At 37.9% G+C, this 23,841-nt stretch overlaps 1 protein-coding gene across 3 annotated transcripts in view; it reads right to left on the reverse strand.

Moving 5' to 3' along the window:
- The window catches only part of LOC126248053 (protein transport protein Sec16A-like), a 252,926-nt gene that overhangs the window by 228,382 nt on the left and 703 nt on the right, over nt 1–23,841 (reverse strand). For all 3 annotated transcript variants that reach the window (XM_049948690.1, XM_049948689.1, XM_049948688.1), the window contains exon 2: nt 847–975. In XM_049948690.1, the coding sequence (XP_049804647.1) occupies nt 847–966 (120 nt within the window). In that variant the 5' untranslated portion in view covers nt 967–975. The remainder of the gene's footprint in view (nt 1–846; nt 976–23,841) is intronic.

Raw genomic sequence — 23,841 nt, forward strand, 5'->3', positions numbered from 1 at the left:
TCACACACGTATGTTGTGTAACTAGTCAGTTTCTTGTTGAAGAGGAGGTCCAAACATCTGTACTGTGCGACTACCTTGAGGCAGTGGTTCTCCAAGAAGAGGTCCAGGTCTGGATGGACAATGGTGTGGCAAAGAAAATGCCTAACCAATGTTTTAGTAGCAGAAAACAGCTTCAATAGCAGCGAGCATCATGACAGTGACCATCTGTCACCTTACTGAAAAGCTTTCCTGAGAGCACAAACTTGCCTAGTTTTCAATTGATCATTATTTACAACTTACTTTTTAATGTAGGACAATTATCTGAGAAATCTATCTTCCAGGCTTGGCACATGACATCAATTCTGCAACTGTTTGGGGCAACACAGTTGTCAACTTCATGGAATAAAATGACAAAGCAAAATGAGATACAAGAGGGATAGCTAAGACATTTACAACTCTCTGCTGAGTCAGACAGGATAAGCTGCAATCTTATATTTACTGCAAAAGTTAAGTGAAAGTAAATCAAATTGTTTTGCTAGCAAAAATTGGAGGTCCACTAAATCATACGTAACAGTAGTCTTAAAGAACACTGACAAAATAATAGTATTCAAAAGCTTTCACAGAATCAGAACCCTTGCACCATTTGAGTTCGAACTTTATAGCAACATATTAAACAATCTACTGATATTCGTGAATGGACAAACACCGACCGTAAACTGTCAGCAGAAACTTAGTTACCATATACGTGTTGATCTTAAAAAATTGCTCAGAAATTAATTGCATGTCACTTGCATTAGTTCACTTTGCTGAAAGAATGAATGCTTAGTTAATTATAATTTCCCCACAATAAACTTTAGCCTAACTCACCACTGGTGGAGAGTTCGTTGTCGACGGGAAGTATGTCTGGAATGATCTATTGCTGCCTGGTTGGGACTGTGCACTGCTCTTTGGAAACCAGGACCCATTGCTTTCTGGATGTTTTGACATTGGTGTTTTCTGAAAGATGTTAACAATCTTGTTTACTTACTTCCAAGAAAGTTTTATAAACAGTGACACATATTAGAAAATGGGTATCATTATCTGAAAAATAGCACTCAGGTGTGAAACATTTCTTCCACAATGTCACAACAGCTGTTCATCATAAAATACTAAGATAGATAAAGGTTTCAGCCATTCAACAACAAAAAAAACTGTGACAAGTGTTGAGACTGTTGCACACTTTTAATATATCAAGACATTTTACAAGTGTAAAAAAGAACTTCAATATTTGCATGAGAACTACTGGAATGACACCTTTCTCTTACAGCATGTCTTCAGATTGGTTTGATGCGTTCTCTCTTTCTTTCATATCCTATCCTGTGCCCTGTGACGACATTCCCTCTCTACCTAGCCACAAAAACTAAAATAATAGTAAGGTGTGTGCAATTTTTTGTTTCAACCTTTTGTTCCTCATCCCCTTACACCTCCATTTTCACTTACGACATTCCTTTACAACTTAAATAATTCCGAACTGTTGAAAATATAATTCACCATCCGGTCTCAAGCTCTAGGGACTTTTTTCCTAGGTATTTATGATCTCATCTAAAGTACCTAAAAATTCACATCCGTCGCATCTCACCAACAAATAATGCTACTACACCTTATTGAATGGATCATCGCAATGTGTAAGTCATGATACCTCAATAAATATTGCTCTGTGGGACAGTGAAGTACTAAATATAGAGGGAGGGAAAGGTGGTGGGTGGTGGTGGTGGTGGTGGTGGTGGTGGTGGTGGTGGCGGCGGCGGCAAGATTCATTTCAAATTGTTCTACAAATGTTACAAAATTGTGCAAATTTTTTCTAAGTACATTATTAGAAAACTGTCTTTCACAGCTAGCAAGACAGTCCACTCAAAATGATAGTACCTTACTTTGTGACAAGCACCTTACTTTGTGACAACTAAATGGCCCCCAAATGGTTCACGAAATCATTCAAATATGGTGAACAAATCATTCAAATAGCTGAACTGTGGAAAGATGCATTCCTAATAAACAAATGTTTCTAAATACAGAAAAAAAGAAATCATTCTATGCAAACAAGTGTCTATTAAACTACCTATTTTGTGAGTGAACTATACTTCATTAGGTTTCTTTTCATGATTATTAGCCTAGAGTATCATCTCCCACAACTGTTTGCATGTTACCATTCCACTGTAGGTCATTTCATGTGCATACACCAAGACATTTCAAGGGCATTTGGTTTCCATTAATTGCTGCCCAATCGTGTCCTCTGACAATAATGGGTCTTTCCACTTATTTACGCACAATGCATTACATTTATTTATGTTGACAGTTAAATGCCAATCCCTGTAGAGAGAGTGGTTTAGCATTGTGTCTTCTCTACATTCAACAGTATCACCAACAAACAGCCTCATGGAGCTTTTTACTTTATCCAAGAGATAATTTACATTAAATATATGGTTAATATTAATGACCATACATTACTATCTTTGACTACTCTCAAAGTTACTTCTGTACCTGATAATTTCATGCCAGTAAAAATAATGTGCCAAGTTATGTCTACTGGAAAGTCCTCAATCCAATGCCAATGCTGGTATTATATTTGGTAAGCTCACATTTTGTTCACTTGAAGACTGTGTGGAACTGCATCAAATGTTTTAAGTCAAAGCATATAAACCTGGGCACTGTTCAATTCTGTCCTCCAGACGTCGTGAACAAACCGAGTTAGACAATGTTTAGAAGACCACTGTTTACAGAATCGATGTTGATCCTACAGAGTACAGTTCTGTTCTCAAAAAGTGTCACAACACCTAAGGATAAAAATTCTCCATGGTTCTACAATAGATTTACATCAGTGATATAGCACTGTGGTTTGTGCATCCACGCAACAATAATTGAAGACAGGAATGATCCATGCCTTTTCTAATCACTTGGAATGTACAATGCTCCAGTGACCTCCTATAATGTGGTGCTAGAAGAGGAGCTAGTTCTTTTCCATAATCTACATAAAACTGTACCGGTATCCAGCTGCCTTTCCTCTATTAAACAACTACAGTTGATTTCCTATTCTGTGTCATTTGTCTCAATACCTGTCATTTTGGAGACTGTGAAATGATTGAATGACAGAACCACCTTAAGAATTCAGGTAATTAAACAATTTCGGCCTTTTCTATGACATTTTTGTTTTTAGAACCCGAAGGATCACTGACAAGCTGTACAGATCATTCTGATTTGTTTATTGACTATGTAAAATCAAATCATCTTATGATTTTTCATCAGATCATCCAGCAAAATTTTATTTTCAAAATAAAATAATGTTTCTGCCATTGCTCACCTGATGCTCATTACAGTTTTGTTCAGCCTTTGCTTTTCAACAAGAAATCTACTTCATTTAAATGCTGAGCATGTCTTTCAAGACTGATTTTTAGCCATAAATAACAATAGTACCCTTGTTTATTTACTCATTTCTGGCACAGCTCATCATCAGAATAGAACAATAGATAAAAGAACATAATACAGAGCATTGTGTCAAATGATTTATATCTTAATATTGGTGTTCAATTGTTGAGCTTAAGCTACTTTATCCCTAAACTTAAAAATTACAAGGAGAGTATTCCAGTCAACATTGTACAGAGCTTCTGGTAAATCTAGAAATGTTGTAAATGTAGGTTTATCTATCTTCAGCCTACCTTCTACCTTCTAACATAAGCTGTAGAGTTAGTGTTATTAGTTGTATCAGTATATCCTGCATATGTGGTGGCATAAATAATTCTGAAGTAATGTAATCTACTCAGAGTGCCTTGGTTTGTAATAGCTCTCAGTGCTCTGTCAAATTCTTCTCACAGTATTGCATCACACATACAACCTTCATCCACTTTTTCTTCTCATTTCATAATACTGTCATCAATTTTCTTTCATTTATACAGCCCTTCTACATTCCTTCCATGTTTCTGCTTCTCTCTTTGCTTTGCACAGTCTTGTAATCAGAGCTATTGATATCAACACAGTTGCATCTCTCTACTATAAAGATATTTGTCATGTTCTTATAAATGGCATCTACCTTTAATATAAAGTGACAGCTTCTACAGCTATGCATTTCTCCCCTATGCATTCCTGCTTTGCCACTTTGCAGTTACGGTCAGTCTGTTTTTCTGGGTATCTATATTCCATTATACCTGTTCCATGTGCCATATTTCTGCATTTCCTTGTTTCATCTATAAATTTTAATATTCCATATGCCATTCAAAGGTTACTGCTGGGCATTGTATTTCTGCCTGGTTTTCCCCCCACTGCCTTCACTACTTCATCTCTCAAGGTTACTTGTTTCTCTTTTATGGTATTCTTTTGACCCATTTCAATTAGTCATTGCCTAATGCTCCCTTTGAAACTCTCAACAATCTTGAAATGTTTCACCTTAACCAGGACCAGTCTGATTAATTTCCTACACTACTCTGCCTTTCAAAAATATTTTGCAGTTGGAAACCTGGATTCTTAACCACTGTTTCACAATCAATTAATTTATCTGAAACCTTCATAAAGTACCATGCATGTATTCAACCTTCTACAATGACTCATAAACCTAGTGTTTGCAATTATTAAGCAGTGCTCTGTGCAAAATTATATCTTTTCACTCCTTTCTCCAATCCATGTTCTCCTATTATTTAATTCCTTCACCCAATTCTGTCTCCATACCTTGTGAAAACTCCAACATTTAACAATTAGTTACTATTTTGGGATTGTCTCATTTCATATTTGGTATCCCATTTATTGTAGTCATAGCTTTAGCATTTCTTGTTTCACTTAATCTAAAAATGCCTCAAAGGAATTAACATACATACTCTTACTACATAAGCAGCTGCTTTTGGTGTATAGTGCACTTCTGATCTAACTTAGGTGACTGTACATGTCTCTACTGTATAGTGCAGATCATGTCATCTACATGGCATAACTCTGGTTTAGAGTTTCCATTTGGCTCTTGACCTGAGGGCCATGATTTGCCCTTCAAATGTTGCTGCAAGTCACTGTTGCAGTGAGGTCTCACAAGTGAGGCTAGTGGTTTTTACCACTTTCACTGGTCTCCAGAAACAATTGTGGATGGTATCAGAAACCAGGTCATGGACGACGTTGGTTTGGACGTTAGTGACAATCTGCAGCTAGCTGCAACCTATGCTCTCAGCTGCTTCCAGGGACTGCCTCCTCCATATGGTGGACAATACCTGCCATGATATGCAGTGCATGCTCATTTGATTCATTTCCCTCCCATGACACTATTTCTGTAAGAAGGACCATCACATGTCTATCAATGGAACTGCACACAACTATAACTCCTTGTTTACCCTGTGGTTGCGGAGACCTCAACAGGGGAAAGACTGCTTCTATTGCAGAAGTGGCAAGACCCACTGCCTTTGTCTTATCATCGATAGATGCAACGCACCAAAAGCTATTCATTACAAATATGGGGCTACTCTTCAGCCATTAACTGCATATGATACTTCCTGTGAAACAGTTCTAGATCTGGGCACAACCCACCAGCCACCATCATCAAGTAATGGCTTGGTGCCAGACTGGGATTCTATGTGAATCACTTCAGCAACACGTTTGACAGCCACAGTCCCTAGCTGTAACTTCTGGTGAGCCTTCATTTTTCAAATACAAATAGAAGTAGAGGATTAAGTCCAAAAGTAGGTAGTGTTTATGTTTTTTTTTCTTTTTTTTTTTAAAGTACAACACACAATCTTCATGTTGCAGTTGCTGAGAGTATATCCCTCAACTTGTGGGAAAGACTTGGGATCTAGAGCAATAATAGGTGTTAGTAAATTATTGTTGTTTCAAACTGAATGATGCAACATTCAGATACATCACTAACTCAAATACATATAGCTCTATTACATACAAAAACAAGTACAGAAATTAAAATGCACTGAACACAAACAAAAACTATTTGCTGCTTAGTTTCAAATAGAAGCATGTAAAATAAACTAAACTATATTCAATGTACACATTTTAGGCTCTGGCTACTGGAAGTATCAATCCTAATTAGTTTTGATGCATTGGGGTATAAAGCATTACTGTCGTAGTAAAATACATGTTGATATTTTAATTCAATTTTGCCTTTTTTCACAAAACTTCTGATAACTTTGTGTCACAGCCTGACATAAACTGGGCAGGCCTAAAACCATATAGTATGTAGATACTCTGAAAGCCACTTGATCGATAGCCGAAAACACAGAAGTCAGCAGATATTATGACAGTAAGTAATGAGAGATTGAATCAGTAGCAGTGAACATATCCAGGATTGTCAAATGACATACACAATCAAAAAGAGTTGCAAATCAAAGTCTTGGATCTAGAACAGCAAAGTGACACTTATATTCATGAATGAGTATAAAGAAGGCTTCAGTAATGATATAAGAACTGGCTGAGCTGGGTATTTATTTCCTGTACTGGGCCGTTACCATGCGAATGTTGAACTGTATGACACGTAAATAATATCACTGGCTCCACATCACCTGAGTGGAGGGATACTAGACCTATTATAACCTACCTGACATTATTTAATGCTTCTTCCAACTCAACTAACATATCTTCAAATGTAAGGTTTTCACTGCATTTCCTCTAAACACAAAGCTGTATGAGGCAGTTAGGTTTAGTTACTAAAACTTTGTAACACCTATTTTTGACCTATTTTGTATCTGTATCAATATTTCTATGTCAGATTGTAGTATTGCTTATGTATAATGTTGTCATTATCAGGAGAAAGAAAACTGGCGTTCTACGGATCGGAGCGTGGAATGTCAGATCCCTTAATCGGGCAGGTAGGTTAGAAAATTTAAAAAGGGAAATGGATAGGTTAAAGTTAGATATAGTGGGAATTAGTGAAGTTCGGTGGCAGGAAGAACAAGACTTCTGGTCAGGTGACTACAGGGTTATAAACACAAAATCAAATAGGGGTAATGCAGGAGTAGGTTTAATAATGAATAAAAAAATAGGAGTGCGAGTTAGCTACTACAAACAGCATAGTGAACGCATTATTGTGGCCAAGATAGACACAAAGCCCATGCCTACTACAGTAGTACAAGTTTACATGCCAACTAGCTCTGCAGATGATGAAGAAATTGATGAAATGTATGACGAGATAAAAGAAATTATTCAGGTAGTGAAGGGAGACGAAAATTTAATAGTCATGGGTGACTGGAATTCGTCAGTAGGAAAAGGGAGAGAAGGAAACATAGTAGGTGAATACGGATTGGGGGGAAGAAATGAAAGAGGAAGCCGCCTTGTAGAATTTTGCACAGAGCATAACTTAATCATAGCTAACACTTGGTTCAAGAATCATAAAAGAAGGTTGTATACCTGGAAGAATCCTGGAGATACTAATAGGTATCAGATAGATTATATAATGGTAAGACAGAGATTTAGGAACCAGGTTTTAAATTGTAAGACATTTCCAGGGGCAGATGTGGATTCTGACCACAATCTATTGGTTATGAACTGCCGATTGAAACTGAAGAAACTGCAAAAAGGTGGGAATTTAAGGAGATGGGACCTTGATAAACTGAAAGAACCAGAGGTTGTAGAGAGTTTCAGGGAGAGCATAAGGGAACAATTGACAGGAATGGGGGAAAGAAATACAGTAGAAGAAGAATGGGTAGCTCTGAGGGATGAAGTAGTGAAGGCAGCAGACGATCAAGTAGGTAAAAAGACGAGGGCTAATAGAAATCCTTTGGTAACAGAAGAAATATTGAATTTAATTGATGAAAGGAGAAAATATAAAAATGCAGTAAATGAAGCAGGCAAAAAGGAATACAAACGTCTCAAAAATGAGATCGACACAAAGTGCAAAATGGCTAAGCAGGGATGGCTAGAGGACAAATGTAAGGATGTAGAGGCTTGTCTCACTAAGGGTAAGATAGATACTGCCTACAGGAAAATTAAAGAGACCTTTGGAGAGAAGAGAACCACTTGTATGAATATCAAGAGCTCAGATGGCAACCCAGTTCTAAGCAAAGAAGGGAAGGCAGAAAGGTGGAAGGAGTATATAGAGGGTTTATACAAGGGCGATGTACTTGAGGACAATATTATGGAAATGGAAGAGGATGTACATGAAGATGAAATGGGAGATAAGATACTGCGTGAAGAGTTTGACAGAGCACTGAAAGACCTGAGTCGAAACAAGGCCCCGGGAGTAGACAACATTCCATTACAACTACTGACAGCCTTGGGAGAGCCAGTCCTGACAAAACTCTACCATCTGGTGAGCAAGATGTATGAGACAGGCGAAATACCCTCAGTTTTTAAGAAGAATATAATAATCCCAATCCCAAAGAAAGCAGGTGCTGACAGATGTGAAAATTACCGAACTATCAGTTTAATAAGTCACGGCTGCAAAATACTAACACGAATTCTTTACAGACGAATGGAAAAACTAGTACAAGCCGACCTCGGGGAAGATCAGTTTGGATTCCGTAGAAATGTTAGAACACGTGAGGCAATACTGACCCTACAACTTATCTTAGAAGCTAGATTAAGGAAAGGCAAACCTACATTTCTAGCATTTGTAGACTTAGAGAAAGCTTTTGACAACGTTAACTGGAATACTCTCTTTCAAATTCTAAAGGTAGCAGTGGTAAAATACAGGGAGTGAAAAGCTATTTACAATTTGTACAGAAACCAGATGGCAGTTATAACAGTCGAGGGAGATGAAAGGGAAGCAGTGGTTGGGAAGGGAGTGAGACAGGGTTGTAGCCTCTCCCCGATGTTATTCAATCTGTATATTGAGCAAGCAGTGAAGGAAACAAAAGAAAAATTCGGAGTAGGTATTAAAATTCATGGAGAAGAAGTAAAAACTTTGAGGTTCACCGATGACATTGTAATTCTGTCAGAGACAGCAAAGGATTTGGAAAAGCAGTTGAACGGAATGGACAGTGTCTTGAAAGGAGGGTATAAGATGAACGTCAACAAAAGCAAAACAAGGATAATGGAATGTAGCCGAATTAAGTCGGGTGATGCTGAAGGAATTAGATTAGGAAATGAGACACTTAAAGTAGTAAAGGGGTTTTGCTATTTGGGGAGCAAAATAACTGATGATGGTTGAAGTAGAGAGGATATAAAATGTAGACTGGCAATGGCAAGGAAAGCATTTCTGAAGAAGAGAAATTTGTTAACATCAAGTATAGATTTAAGTGTCAGGAAATCGTTTCTGAAAGTATTTGTATGGAGTGTAGCCATGTACGGAAGTGAAACATGGACGATAAATAGTTTGGACAAGAAGAGAATAGAAGCATTTGAAATGTGGTGCTACAGAAGAATGCTGAAGATTAGATGGGTAGATCACACAACTAATGTGGAGGTATTGAATAGAATTGGGGAGAAGTGGAGTTTGTGGCACAACTTGACTAGAAGAAGGGATTGGTTGGTAGGACATGTTCTGAGGCGTCAAGGGATCACCAATTTAGTATTGGAGGGCAGCGTGGAGGGTAAAAATCATAGAGGGAGACCAAGAGATGAATACACTAAGCAGATTCAGAAGGATGTAGGTGGCAGTCGGTACTGGGAGATGATGAAGCTTGCATAGGATAGAGTAGCATGGAGGGCTGCATCAAACCAGTCTCAGGACTGAAGACCACCACCACCACAACAACAACAACAATAATGTTGTATGTGTCACGGAAATTCTTTGACTATGTATACATGTTTCAGTTACGTGAAACTTTTGAATGATGATGTTTAAATTATGTTTGAGGATTTAAATAACTAATGGAATGATTGTTATGTACTGTGCTGTAAATGACTAGGTCCATAGTTTGGAAACATAGGGTTGAATGTAAAAGATGTGGGGAAGCCCTGCAGCTAAGGAAGTAGCCTGGCAGAGTGGAAAAGGTGTGGTTGGGGCGCATGTGGCAACCCATCCTTGTGCTGGGTAAGGAGTCTGGGCTGAGCAGTGCTGTGGTTAACACATTGCAAGCAATAGCAGATCATTGTGGCTCAAATTCCTGGAGTTCTGAGGCAAGAAGAGCTTAAGGGCAGTATTTGTGGGCCTCAGATGCTGCATTTGGTGATAACCTTATCATGTCATGGTTCTTGGCCCTATAAAAATATAATTCCGACACCAAGAATATATGTAATGGGGCAAGGCCAACAGTACTGCCATGACTGCATTGTCACCAGGTTAACAGCCACTGCAAATTACGTCACCAGTACCACCAGCTTTCCACTAAATTGTTTATATTTGGCACTCTGTAAATGGATCACGTATTTGTGAAATTTGGTTGATTTTAATAATAATGGTGGTGTTGCTAAAAACTCTTACACCTGTGATTATCCCTAATTACAAAACCTGGACAGGAATCCTATCCTAGTAAATTTAATTCTGAGTGTCCTAATTTATTACGAGAAAGTGGTTGAACTTGAATTTAATGTTGTGTTGTCATTTGCACAGCCAATTATAATTTTGAGTAGGTCAAAAGACTGCTTACGAAAGCACATTTGTTACTTAAAGAGTTATAGTTTGTTGTGCTTTCCTTAACTGATAATTAATGATAAGAATACATACGATTTCTCATACATACTGGTGTAGTTTTGTTAATGAGTGTGCTTCTTCTAACCATGAAAGTTTAATGGCCATCATGTACTAGGCTAGTTAGTTAATGAAGCAATGCAGTTAGTTAGATTTGCATTCTGTTTATTTGCTTCAAACCAAGTTTAAGAAAGAACTGCTTACTATGTCATTTATTCTAATGCATGCTGGTTAATGCAAAGAGACCCTCTACTAAGCGTTGAAGTTATAGATTATGATCATTAGCAGACCCCCTGGTTTAAATTCAGAATCATTTCAAGATTTTCCCTGTCCAGTAATGCTGCTAGTTTCATGTGCGCTGGTAATTGGTTTTATACACTGTTGCACCTAGTTCATTTAAGGTACGTGTTGTTGAGAGGCATATGTTACTGTTCACTATTTCATTGCCTATTTGTTTGTTAGTAATGCATTTATCTGGTAGGTTAGGTTACTGTATTATAGTATGAACAGATATAAGGAAAGAGTTTAATGTGTGTGTCAAGGAAGGTTAGGCTAGCCTTAACACTGCCTTCTCCTTTATCATTTTGCTTGACACAAGAACGCCTAATTAGGCTGGTGACTGGTTTTATCATGTAATGTTACAACTCACTTATGTGCTGGGAGAATGACTGTTCCAGACCCATCATTTACTACTGTTTATACTCTAGTGGAGTGTTTCGAAAACGGTTCCCAGTTTGATTATTCTGTTTCCATTAGGTTATGTCTAAATCTACATCTACATCCATACTCCGCAAGCCACCTGACGGTGTGTGGCGGAGGGTACCCTGAGTACCTCTATCGGTTCTCCCTTCTATTCCAGTCTCGTATTGTTCGTGGAAAGAAGGATTGTCTGTATGCTTCTGTGTGGGCTCTAATCTCTCTGATTTTATCCTCATGGTCTCTTCGCGAGATATATGTAGGAGGGAGCAATATACTGCTGGACTCTTCGGTGAAGGTATGTTCTCGAAACTTTAACAAAAGCCCATACCGAGCTACTGAGCGTCTCTCCTGCAGAGTCTTCCACTGGAGTTTATCTATCATCTCCGTAACGCTTTCGCGATTACTAAATGATCCTGTAACAAAGTGCGCTGCTCTCCGTTGGATCTTCTCTATCTCTTCTATCAACCCTATCTGGTACGGATCCCACACCGCTGAGCAGTATTCAAGCAGTGGACGAACAAGTGTACTGTAACCTACTTCCTTTGTTTTCGGATTGCATTTCCTTAGGATTCTTCCAATGAATCTCAGTCTGGCATCTGCTTTACTGACGATCAACTTTATATGATCATTCCATTTTAAATCACTCCTAATGTGTACTCTCAGATAATTTATGGAATTAACTGCTTCCAGTTGCTGACCTGTGATTTTGTAGCTAAATGATAAGGGATCTATCTTTCTATGTATTAGCAGCACATTACACTTGTCTACATTGAGATTCAATTGCCATTCCCTGCACCATGCGTCAATTCGCTGCAGATCCTCCTGCATTTCAATACAATTTTCCATTGTTACAACCTCTCGATACACCACAGCATCATCTGCAAAAAGCCTCAGTGAACTTCCGATGTCATCCACCAGGTCATTTATGTATATTGTGAACAGCAACGGTCCCATGACACTCCCCTGCGGCACACCTGAAATCACTCTTACTTCGGAAGACTTCTCTCCATTGAGAATGACATGCTGCGTTTTGTTATCTAGGAACTCCTCAATCCAATCACACAATTGGTCTGATAGTCCATATGCTCTTACTTTGTTCATTAAACGACTGTGGGGAACTGTATCGAACGCCTTGCGGAAGTCAAGAAACACGGCATCTACCTGTGAACCCGTGTCTATGGCCCTCTGAGTCTTGTGGACGAATAGCGCGAGCTGGGTTTCACACGACCGTCTTTTTCGAAACCCATGCTGATTCCTACAGAGTAGATTTCTAGTCTCCAGGAAAGTCATTATACTCGAACATAATACGTGTTCCAAAATTCTACAACTGATCGACGTTAGAGATATAGGTCTATAGTTCTGCACATCTGTTCGACGTCCCTTCTTGAAAATGGGAATGACCGGTGCCCTTTTCCAATCTTTTGGAATGCTATGCTCTTCTAGAGACCTACGGTACACCGCTGCAAGAAGGGGGGCAAGTTCCTTCGCGTACTCTGTGTAAAATAGAACTGGTATCCCATCAGGTCCAGCAGCCTTTCCTCTTTTGAGCGATTTTAATTGTTTCTCTATCCCTCTGTCGTCTATTTCGATATCTACCATTTTGTCATCTGTGCGACAATCTAGAGAAGGAACTACAGTGCAGTCTTTCTCTGTGAAACAGTTTTGGAAAAAGACATTTAGTATTTCGGCCTTTAGTCTGTCATCCTCTGTTTCAGTACCATTTTGGTCACAGAGTGTCTGGACATTTTGTTTTGATCCACCTACCGCTTTGACATAAGACCAGAATTTCTTAGGATTTTCTGCCAAGTCAGTACATAGAACTTTACTTTCGAATTCATTGAACGCCTCTCGCATGGCCCTCCTCACACTACATTTCGCTTCGCGTAATTTTTGTTTGTCTGCAAGGCTTTGGCTATGTTTATGTTTGCTGTGAAGTTCCCTTTGCTTCCGCAGCAGTTTTCTAACTCGGTTGTTGTACCACGGTGGCACATTTCCATCTCTTACGATCTTGCTTGGCACATACTCATCTAACGCATATTGTACGATGGTTTTGAACTTTGTCCACTGATCCTCAACACTATGTGTACTTGAGACACGGTTACAACTTTCAAAAATTCCTCGCAGAGGTATAACGTTAGCATCATTGCCCTTTAACGTGGTCGGTGATACCATTACAACTTCACATGGCAAGATGTGGCCCAGAAGTAGCTAGGCTTGCTCCATGGCCTGAAGCCACTGAGTTCCCTAAGACCACTACTCCTAGTATTATTTCACATGAACAAGAATGCTGACATCCTAGTAACTTTTGTGTGGCAGTAGGGCCTCCCAACTAACCAACAAATTGTACACTACCACGCAGGGCCCAAGGAGTTTGTGAGAAATGCGACCACTGCTAAACCTCAGCAAGGCTATTCTCACAGTAGTCTATGTTCTTCTGAAACTCTGAGTCTAAGATCAATACAACCGGTTTGCATACTAACCATGTGCCAGAAAAGCCCTAAAAGTCAATATTGTCAGTTTAACAGTCAGTCTTTTTGTGATTTTTAATAAATCGAATCGCAGATGTTGACTTGCAAAACTGTCTGCAGTGCAGATTACTGAGCAGCTCCTCCATATTTGTTCCTCACAAAGTGACCAAATAACATGGTTGGTGACCTTGCAGGTACTAATAGCTGCACAGAGTCAACATCTGGACATTGCAATCCACAACAACTTTCCCCTTTAAATATCACAAAGATACGATTAAGCACGCCCCCTCTACAGTCCATAACAACTGCATTTTCCAACTAGGAAAATAAAATACACATATATCAAGATAATGTGCAACGGTTACTACTTCAAATATTTCACTTTTCAAATAAACCCAATGTAAGATAAATAGTATCCTCAGTAGGACTACAAAGAAAAATGATAAGACTGCTCAAATTCAGCAGCTACACAAATGACTTATGAAAGAAAGGCAGAGCTATCACAAAAAAAGGGGGAGGGCGAACACTTCCCAAATGATAGCTATGAGCGGGTAGATATCTATGGACAGCTGCATTTTGCACATGGAGAAATCTGAAAGAATAACATCTGAAATAGGAATCTTATTTCTATTCACTTCTCTTCATTCTGAGCACTGCTCGATTCAAGAACAAGGTGGGTCCCGAAAGTAAGTAATACTACGTTCTATCACCGCCACTGCAGCATTGGTATAACAGTTCTGCACATTCACACCCATCTCTCTGGTTAACTGTCTTTCCACTGAAGCCATTGCAGCTGGATTGTGTTGTGTTTCCACTTATTGGTGATAATTGAAAATGTTTAAGACAATCCCCGAGTCCACTGACAGTGAAATGCTTTCTGTAATATTGTTTCTGAATGCAAAGAACATTAAGCTAGCTAAAATCCATTGTCAACTTGTAGAGATTTGTGGTGAAAATGTAATGACTGATGGAATGGTGAGAAAGTGGGTGAGACAATTCAATGATAGATGAACCAATGTTCACAATGAAGCACAGATTGAATGGTCTCCTTTTCTCAATGATGGTTTGGTTGAGAAAGTGAATGAGAAAATTCGTGAAAACAGATGCTTCATAATAAGAATTCTTTATGATGAGTTTCCACAAATTTCAAAATCAGTTTTGCACAAGATTGTCATGTATCGCTTAAATTTTCCCAAAATGCAATATTTACACATATATTTCTGGCATTACTGTGACTATGTTCAAACAACAAAAGACAAGTAGGGATGATATTCAGAAGGTCATTTACCCACTGCTGGATCTTTTCTGTAATTTTAACTGAACTACTTATGTCACATTCATTGGCTTCTCTAAATCTCAAACAAATCAGCACCTAGCTCTCCAGCTACTCTACAGATCAATTTGTCACTACAAACTACACTATGAATTCACTATTGAACAGAAGTATCTGGACACCCCTGTGACATCATGAGAGGTGGATCTGCCTGTATCAAATGAATGGAGAGTTGCTTGTTGTCACTAGAGAAACAGTAACAGCAGAATGGGTATGTCAGGTTAGCTCAGCGACTTGGAACATCTACTTGTCAATGGATGTCACCTGAGTAATAAGCCTCCTAAAGCTACCCAAGTCAACTGTTGGTGATGTGACTTAAGTAGACGAATGAAGGAACAACTATAACTACACCAAACCCAGGCAGATCTCACATGTTGATGGGCAGGGAGCATCATCGAGCACTGTGAAGGGTGGTAGTTAAAAAATAGTGTTAAATCAGTGAAACGAATCACTTATGAGTTCCAAAATGCTACCAGCAACCATGGGAAGAGAGGCACACCACAGTGACTTATCCACAATCTCACAACTATTAAATAGAAAGACACTTTGAACATAAAAGTAAAGTGGCCTGATTGGAGGCAACAACCACTTCTCATGGATTTAAGAGTTTCTACCATACTGTGCACAAAGTTCCTTGTGTGCATAAAACAACTCCTCAAACAATGTTATGTTATCAAAATTAAAAATTCATTCTGAAAAGAGATATACATTCTGCTTGTATTATCTTACACTACTTCAGGTGGCATTTTCGCAATAATCAAATACTTTGGCTCAATATGTTCAGTTAACTGCCCAGCATCCCAATCAGGTTGCCAGGTTTGTTAATTAATAGGTATTATTTTGATTCCATGAGAATATCAGGCAATAAAGGGCAATTCAGAGTTCATAATTCCTGAGCAAGCTCAGTAATACCACAAATGGCCCAGAGAACAAATGTTGACAATTTTTTTTGTCTCAACATCAATACAGGACCTAGTTTATCTTTAAGTTTTTCATGTCTTTCATTATTGGAGAGAGTATTTCCTGCACATTCAACACTTAACTATGAAAAGAGACAAGAGTTCTCATATGACAGTTTGTCATATAGGACACAGCATAAATATAGATATACATTCAGGAACACTGATTTCGATGGTTCTATTTAACTATCTATCAAAACAATCTACCAGTGCAATATTACTTGTGAAGTAATGCCACTGACATCCCTACTGTTGCTGAAGACGACACACTCGGAATATAATATTGTCCCTGATGAAAAATTATAATACCAGGTGGTTACAATTAAACTGACGATGTTCTGAGTGCTGCAGTGCGAGCTGTTTACATCATGGGATGCTGCAATGTTATAGATACATTCATTAATCAGTCCACTCGTGGAGTATGCTCAAGAAATTAATAGTTACACTTTCTGTCACCGGGTGAAACTACAGTGCTGTAAGCAGTCAGACTGTGAAATGATCCCTGTTTTGACATCAGTATGCTGTCTGTCACTCGCGACATGTGTCGATTCCTTTTGTGGAGTGATTGTTGGTGTCAAGGGTTAAGAAGGTTGAAGTTTTCCATACAAAATGCAACAGATATTGAGATGGAAGACTGTGCATGCTGGTAACATGTTTTATCAGAATGTCAGCAATAGCAGGACTTCATTGCAGGAATGTTGCCAACAGAAACAGCTGTGAAAATGGGCTAAAGAATAGGATCAAAAAATCTGAAGAAACATGTGAATTAGGTGATGCAGCAGGGAGAAAGAGGCAGCCCATTCCCATGACAGTTGGTGATGAAGTAGCTGTATCTACAGCCAACTGTGCAGCACCTGCCTCAAACTCTGAAGCCAGTGCTTGAGTTGTGTCACAGGAATTCTCTCTCCTCTGGTCACCAGTTTAAAAGATTTTGCAGCACATTTTACATTGTTATCACTAGCAGATTTAGAAAGTGCACCAAATGAAGCCCCAACAAGATAGGCTACAAGCACGGAAATGGATGACATGTGGCCTGGGAATGTACTTTGGACGGATGAAGAACATTTTACTCTGCACAGTGACACAAGTGCACAAAATTGTCGCATATGGGGTTCTACTACACCACTAGTTGTGCAGGAACACCTTTTGTATTCAGCTAGGGGGTGTAGTTTCACACGCTCCTTTCTTTCTAGATCTGCCTCTCTTCAGGATATGACAGACCTGATGGGTGTACAGTGACATCTGTGCATTACAAGTACCTCTTGTGCAGCATGTGATTTCAGCTTTGAAGAACAAAACTGTCAGCACCACTATTATCACACAAGATGGGGTGATACCACATGTCAGGTGAAAGATTTGCTTCCAGAAACCTTCAGTAATGATTGCATCATCTCTAGGCAATTTCAAGATGTGTGGCCTTCCAGATCACCTGACCTAAATCCAACTTACCTCCGGTTGCGAGGATATCCGAAAGATCACGTCTGTCAGGGATGTATCTGGGCTTTTCCTGATCTGAAGAATAGCATATAACGACATATCACGTCAATTACATCAGATATGCTATGGATAACTGTAGACCACGCTGTGTTACAGATGCAGCACGTTGCTGAGTCAGAGGAGCATGCTGAACACATGTTGTAACTTGGGGCAAGTCCTAGTCCTAATTAATGTCAGAACCACATTTATGGTGTGTTTCATTGTTCCTCCCTTTCTCCTGCACCCACACCACATTCTGACTGCTTATGGCACCATAGTTTCACCTGGTGGCAGAAAGTTAAACTTCTCCCCCCCCCCCCCCCCCCCAACATACTACACAAGTGCACCGATTAATGAACATACCAACAATGTTTCAGCATCCTGCTATTTATACAGCCCACACTGCAGCACTCTCAACTCTCAACACTAACAGATTAATTATAACCACCCAGTATATAAATTGATTGGTGAATCAAGTAACACTTGAATGAGAGAGAGATGTCTGTAATAGACTTTCTCATGACCCACAGGTAACAACTGACAATAAACTGTACGCAACAGGGACAGATGGATAATAACACATCGAAGATATGTTTTTCTGTGGTCTTCTGTTGCCAGAAATATTTAAGGATAAAATATTTCCCTCTACAACTGTTAAAATAGTGAAAAAAGTAGATGGAATTGATCATATATTTTGTGTTATCTGTCTTTAGCCAATTACTTCTGTCTACTACAGCCACACCCAATCACATTTTTCAGAGGTGTTTCAAGAATGAACCTTTATAATGTGATGAACAAAAACTTTGAGAAAGGTGATGCTGAAGAATGTAATTGATGAGCTGCTGCAAAAGGGAAAAGTAAATACATTAGTCTTCACAGCAACATATTTTGAAACAAAGGACCAAGAAAGAAACCCTACCCCCCTGCCCCCCCCCCAAATGACTTTTCTACATATTATTTTTGACAAAATCTTAAAATGCTCTATCTCTAGAATGGTTTAAGATATTTTGTTACTTTTTATTTTATTTCAACAATGCATGTTATTGTGCTGTGTCTGTTCAATTTTAATAAAAAATTCAGTAACAGTTCTTTATTCCAGAAATTTCAATCCAATTTTTTAAATATTTTTTTACTGTTGATCAGTACCATACAGCCCTACCATTCTTTCAAAACAAGAGCTTTCATTTTTCAGTTTAACTTATTTTATAAACAATGTCCACATTCCAACTTCCATGTCTATTACTTTATTGCCGTTGTTTTATAATTTTATCATCTTAAAAGCACCCACCTCAAAAACGCTTGATAATTTCACAGCAGCTCTATATTCATGAGTAATGTATATTTTGAAAAGGAGAAAACATGACACTGGTTCTTGAATTACCCAAAACATTTTTTCTTTTAAATCAACTCTTTGACTACTGTGATAGAAGATAACATTGGTAAATTAAACAAAGCTGAAATAACTCAAATTATGACATGATTCTGATCTATCTTCAGATAAAACCTTACAAATCATCGAATGTCTTTGGGGCATTGTGTATGTGTCCAGATAATTTCAGAATGTAGCAGTACCTTCTATCACAATCTGAAGCCATTCAAATAATTCTGGTGTTTGGCGGGCAAAACCAAAGATAGCAGAACCACCCATCAGCTTTGACCCTGCGAGGTCATCAAGACAGTGGACAGCCTAGTTCAAGCTTATACAATATGGCGACCATGACATCAATCATTACCCATGTAAATAGACACAAGTAACTCAAAAACTATTTAACTGCAGAAATAACATGAAACTTTTGGGGTAACTATGGGCATTAGGAGGTTGTGGGAGGGACAGTACAAACTAAATATACCATAACCTGATAATGAAGACATACCAAAACAAATAGTAATGCAAGAAATCAAGCAAATGAAACATTCAGTAACTTAAAAAAGCTGGTATAGGAAATTTTACTCTATTTAAAACACACACATAGCTCCCAAAAAAACCAATACTTGGCCTCTATAGCACCACAGAAATCAACAACACCACAAAACCACAGACAATTCACAAAATCCTGTATATAACCATTCATTTGACCAGCATAGCTAAAATTAAGTCCGCAACACTAAAAACTAAAACTCACTCCCATAACTAATATTGGAAACCTGACCTCAGCAATGTAGAAAAACAAACTCTGCAATACCTACCTATACTAGAAAAACATAATTACTAAAAAAACAGAAAACTGCATTAAGACCAGTTTTGATATACAAGAAACACACACACCACATATAGTACAATAAAAAATAAAATGATAAAGCATATTTACCAACCAAAGTCGGCCGGCACACAAACATAGCACTCAAACGATAGCAAAAATAATGCTTTATATAAACACGACCTCTTGAATGGCCAGACAAAGACTTCTCAAACTAGGATCTTCTCCAGATGGACCACTGACAATGCCACATATACTGGTGCCTAGTCCCAGATGCAGCAACTTTGGTCAGTCTCATACCTTCTCCACAAAATCACTAGAATCTTTTCTTCCAACACTGTTCAAATTATTCAGCACAACTTTTTGGATTCTGTTCGTTATGTATGATTCAAACCAATTGTTTGTAATGCCACTAATTCCATACAATGTGAGTTTTTCTATGATGGTAACACTCTACACAGTCAAACACCTTGGTAAAAAAATATCAAGTGGTGGTATTTTATTATTTAAGGCCTGTAATATTTGGCGAGTCAATGTACACATAGCATTCTCATTCAAGCAATTCTTTTGAAATCTACATGTGAGCATTTTCTCTGTTCAAAATGCACTGACATATTATCAACAATGATCGTGGGCGGACAAGAAACGACGCAGATTTTGTGTTTGATGAGGAAGAATTACATCCCCAAATCAGTCAGCTATGGGGTTGGTGTACCTCTTGTTAAGAAACTATGGTCAGTTATGGAGTCATGAAGTGTATTCATTAAGAAATTAAATACAGAGATTTTACTGAAGCTGTAGGCAACTACACCAAATCTGACAAAAAATCAGTGGAAAATCCAGAAAATTAACCAAAAGAAGCTTGAGCAACTAGTCACGAATTTTTATCAAACATCAATTCAGATGTTGCATTATGTCCATCCTACAATGAAAATATTCAAACAGTTATCCTGGTGCCCCTTTAAAAACAAAAATACTTTGCATCACATTCTATCTCCATCTAACTACATGGTGGACAGTGCAAGAAATATGAGAACTGCAAGAGGAGTTCTTAGAAAAGTAAAGCCTTATTATGGTCATCTTTTGTGCAAAGCATACAATTAAATCACACAGTTCCTCAGGTTTTCTTGGCACGACTGATTAATGGAGAGCTTCCAGGTATTCGGCTGAGTAGTTGTTTCCATTTTATGTAGACAGTACACAACAGCAAAACTTGCAGCACTTAAGGAAGATGGTTGAGCCAGCTGTGGAAATATAGTGCATAAAATGGAAACAACTTGGTAGAGCACCTGGAACCACACCACAAATTGCACATGTAAATTTTATCTGGAACATAAATGAAACTATTCTCACCAGAGTGCCAACAAAAAAGATGATCACTACAACAGTTACAAGAGAAAATGTGGTGAAAGTGAAAAGGTATGTGACCCACACATGTGGAAGAACATTCAATATTCTACACTGGGAGATCAAAATTTTAAGCACTATGATTCCATACTCACCTCAAGGTGTGTCTTTATTTGTGTATAGTGCAAAGTTTGAACTTGTGAGTGGTAACTTTGAAGAACTAAGTTGAGCCTCGGTTGGCCATGTAAGGTTGTTAACTCTACGTGACAGAGCAAGAAACCTGTTTGCTTCAGGAAAGTGGCAACTGCCCTGTAAATGGGATACTTGCCTTACAGCAGTGTGGTGTAAAAAATATAATGGAGGGCTGTTCTGAAGTTACATAAGCAATTAATTACGAAAACTTTTTCTACAGAGACCTATATCACTGAACTTTGAAAACAGACTGTGAAAGCAGTTGGCCTAATACATCAGTATCTGAAGAAATTGTAACAATGTATTGCAGAAGCGAAGGGACTTGTTAACTCTAAAACAACTGTGTTTAGTGCTTCACTACAATTCTATGAGAACTGGTTCATGATTCTGTTGTAGGAAGTATGACGTTACGACTGGATTAATGACAAAGTTTCGGTTTTCAAGAATGAAATATTTTCAAAACATGACAAAAAGAGATGCAGTTATAAGTGACAATAGAGAACACAGCTCATCACAAGTATTGTCTCATTATTTCTAATGGTGACACTACTCACTTCAAAAATCATTACCAACTGCATGAATCCACAGAACTGCTTGCAGTAACCAAGTAGATATAAAGTATCTTTGGTACTGGGAAGGTGTAAGTGTCATCCCAACTATCTTTCCAGCCCAAAAGGAATTCTAAAGACACACATCTGGATTAAAATTAATAGATGAATGTGTCTTGCACAGACTTTAAGTAGCAAGAAAGAAGAAACTTCACTCATCCAAACAAGATTTCAGAAACAGTACACAAATATTCAGATTCAGAACAAAAAGAAATATTTATAGTCTGTGTGTATGACTGTCATTGGTGGATTGTAGAGGTTATAGACATCATCTGTGAATTGAACGGAATCCTTGCCAATTTCATGCTACCGCAAAGACTAGCTGCCAGATTTGGATTACCAGCTGCAAGGCAGCAACACATCTGCCACTTCTCACTTCCAGTACTACGTTGACTATACAAAAATTCTATTATTTGGAAACGGTATATTTTAGAATTAGTGCATATATTTCGCAAGATTTCTATATGTTTGATTTTTTAAAAAAATTCTACTGAAATAGACGGTGGAAAATATCTTTGACACACATTTCCAAACCAAGGATGTCATTTTAGTCACAGAATTGTTATTTTTAAAATAAAAAAGCAATAAAATATCATCAACTGTTCCAGAGATAAAACTTCTTAACATTTTACACATGTGACTAATGTTGTTTGTTGTCATTTTACCAACCTGTTACACCTCAGAATTAATTTTTTTGGCCAGAACAAAAAATGTGGGTTATTACTTTTCCTCAATTTGAACATATGTTAAATTCAATATTATCTGAGACTATGAAGGTAAGATTTTTTTATTTGCCTACTTGGACTGACATGGCCTGTGCCAAGTACAAACTCATATATATACATTTCCCAAGAGAGAAGTCTTACTGCTAGGTTATTCACACGAGAATCATACCACAACATAATTATCAAGCAATCAATGTCATTGCCTGTCTTGCATTAAGGACAAACAAATGATAATTACACAATTCAGAAATCATATAATCAAATACTTGTTAAAACTGATAATGCCATACACCTCATTCATGTGTGGGATGAATTCGAGGACAGTGAAGAATGGGTGTGGTGCATGTATATGTATCACGTTTCACCATGAAAAGTTATAATTTACACATATCTGAAGCAACCACCATTTATAATATTTGTTGCCTTAGATAATAATAGAACCACAGCATGTCACACCATCCATGAAGCCAGCAATGTCCCACATGGCCATTCCAGTTGCTATCAGTGAGAAATTTGACTGACCTCATAACAGCAAATAATTTTCCATTTTTTTAATTTACAAGTCCATAGGTCTCGCCACATCACAAACAACCGAATCTGCATAATTGCTTGTGATGACATAATACAACTATTGACTATATCTGACATATCCGGACACCCTTCTTCTCATAGTACACATCCAACTGTATGAAGTCACATCACATTCATTTTACTTGTGTTTAGTAGTAGTTAAAATTAAAAATAAACAGAATTGGTTGATTGGAGACCAAAAAACTGGCTGTAGCAAGGTAGTAAATTCCATTCTGTTCAATGTGAGGAACAAAAGGATGGGAAATTTATAATAAAAGGAAAGTTACATAGTTTAGCATGGCAGTGAAAGCAGGAGCTATAAGCTATGCAGTAACTGCAACATGAATGACTGTTGATGGCCAAATATCTGCAGATAATTAACAGTAGTAGGATCGAAAAAAAGCTATTTAGATGAAGGAAAAAAAAATGAATGAGAAAATTATACTCCAGTCACATCAACTGTGTAATTATACAACACCAGTTCACATAAAATATAATAACTCTAAAAGACCAAAGATGTAGAACAGGCGATTATTTACAGAACGACAAACCACATATAAAGTTATGAAATATGATGCACGAAACTGTTTCGTCTTTGTACGTACTTGATCCAAACTGAACAGAAGCATATGTGTTTTGATTAGAGATCTAACATAAACACCGAAATCTCTGTAAAACCACGAGATGAGCTACCTGATAAATGGTTATTTGTTACGATACTGATAGTAAAATGTATATTTTATTTAAGAATCACAAAAGTACGGTACTCTT

Source organism: Schistocerca nitens, chromosome 3 (assembly GCF_023898315.1).
Source record: "Schistocerca nitens isolate TAMUIC-IGC-003100 chromosome 3, iqSchNite1.1, whole genome shotgun sequence".
In the NCBI taxonomy this organism is placed as follows: domain Eukaryota; kingdom Metazoa; phylum Arthropoda; class Insecta; order Orthoptera; family Acrididae; genus Schistocerca; species Schistocerca nitens.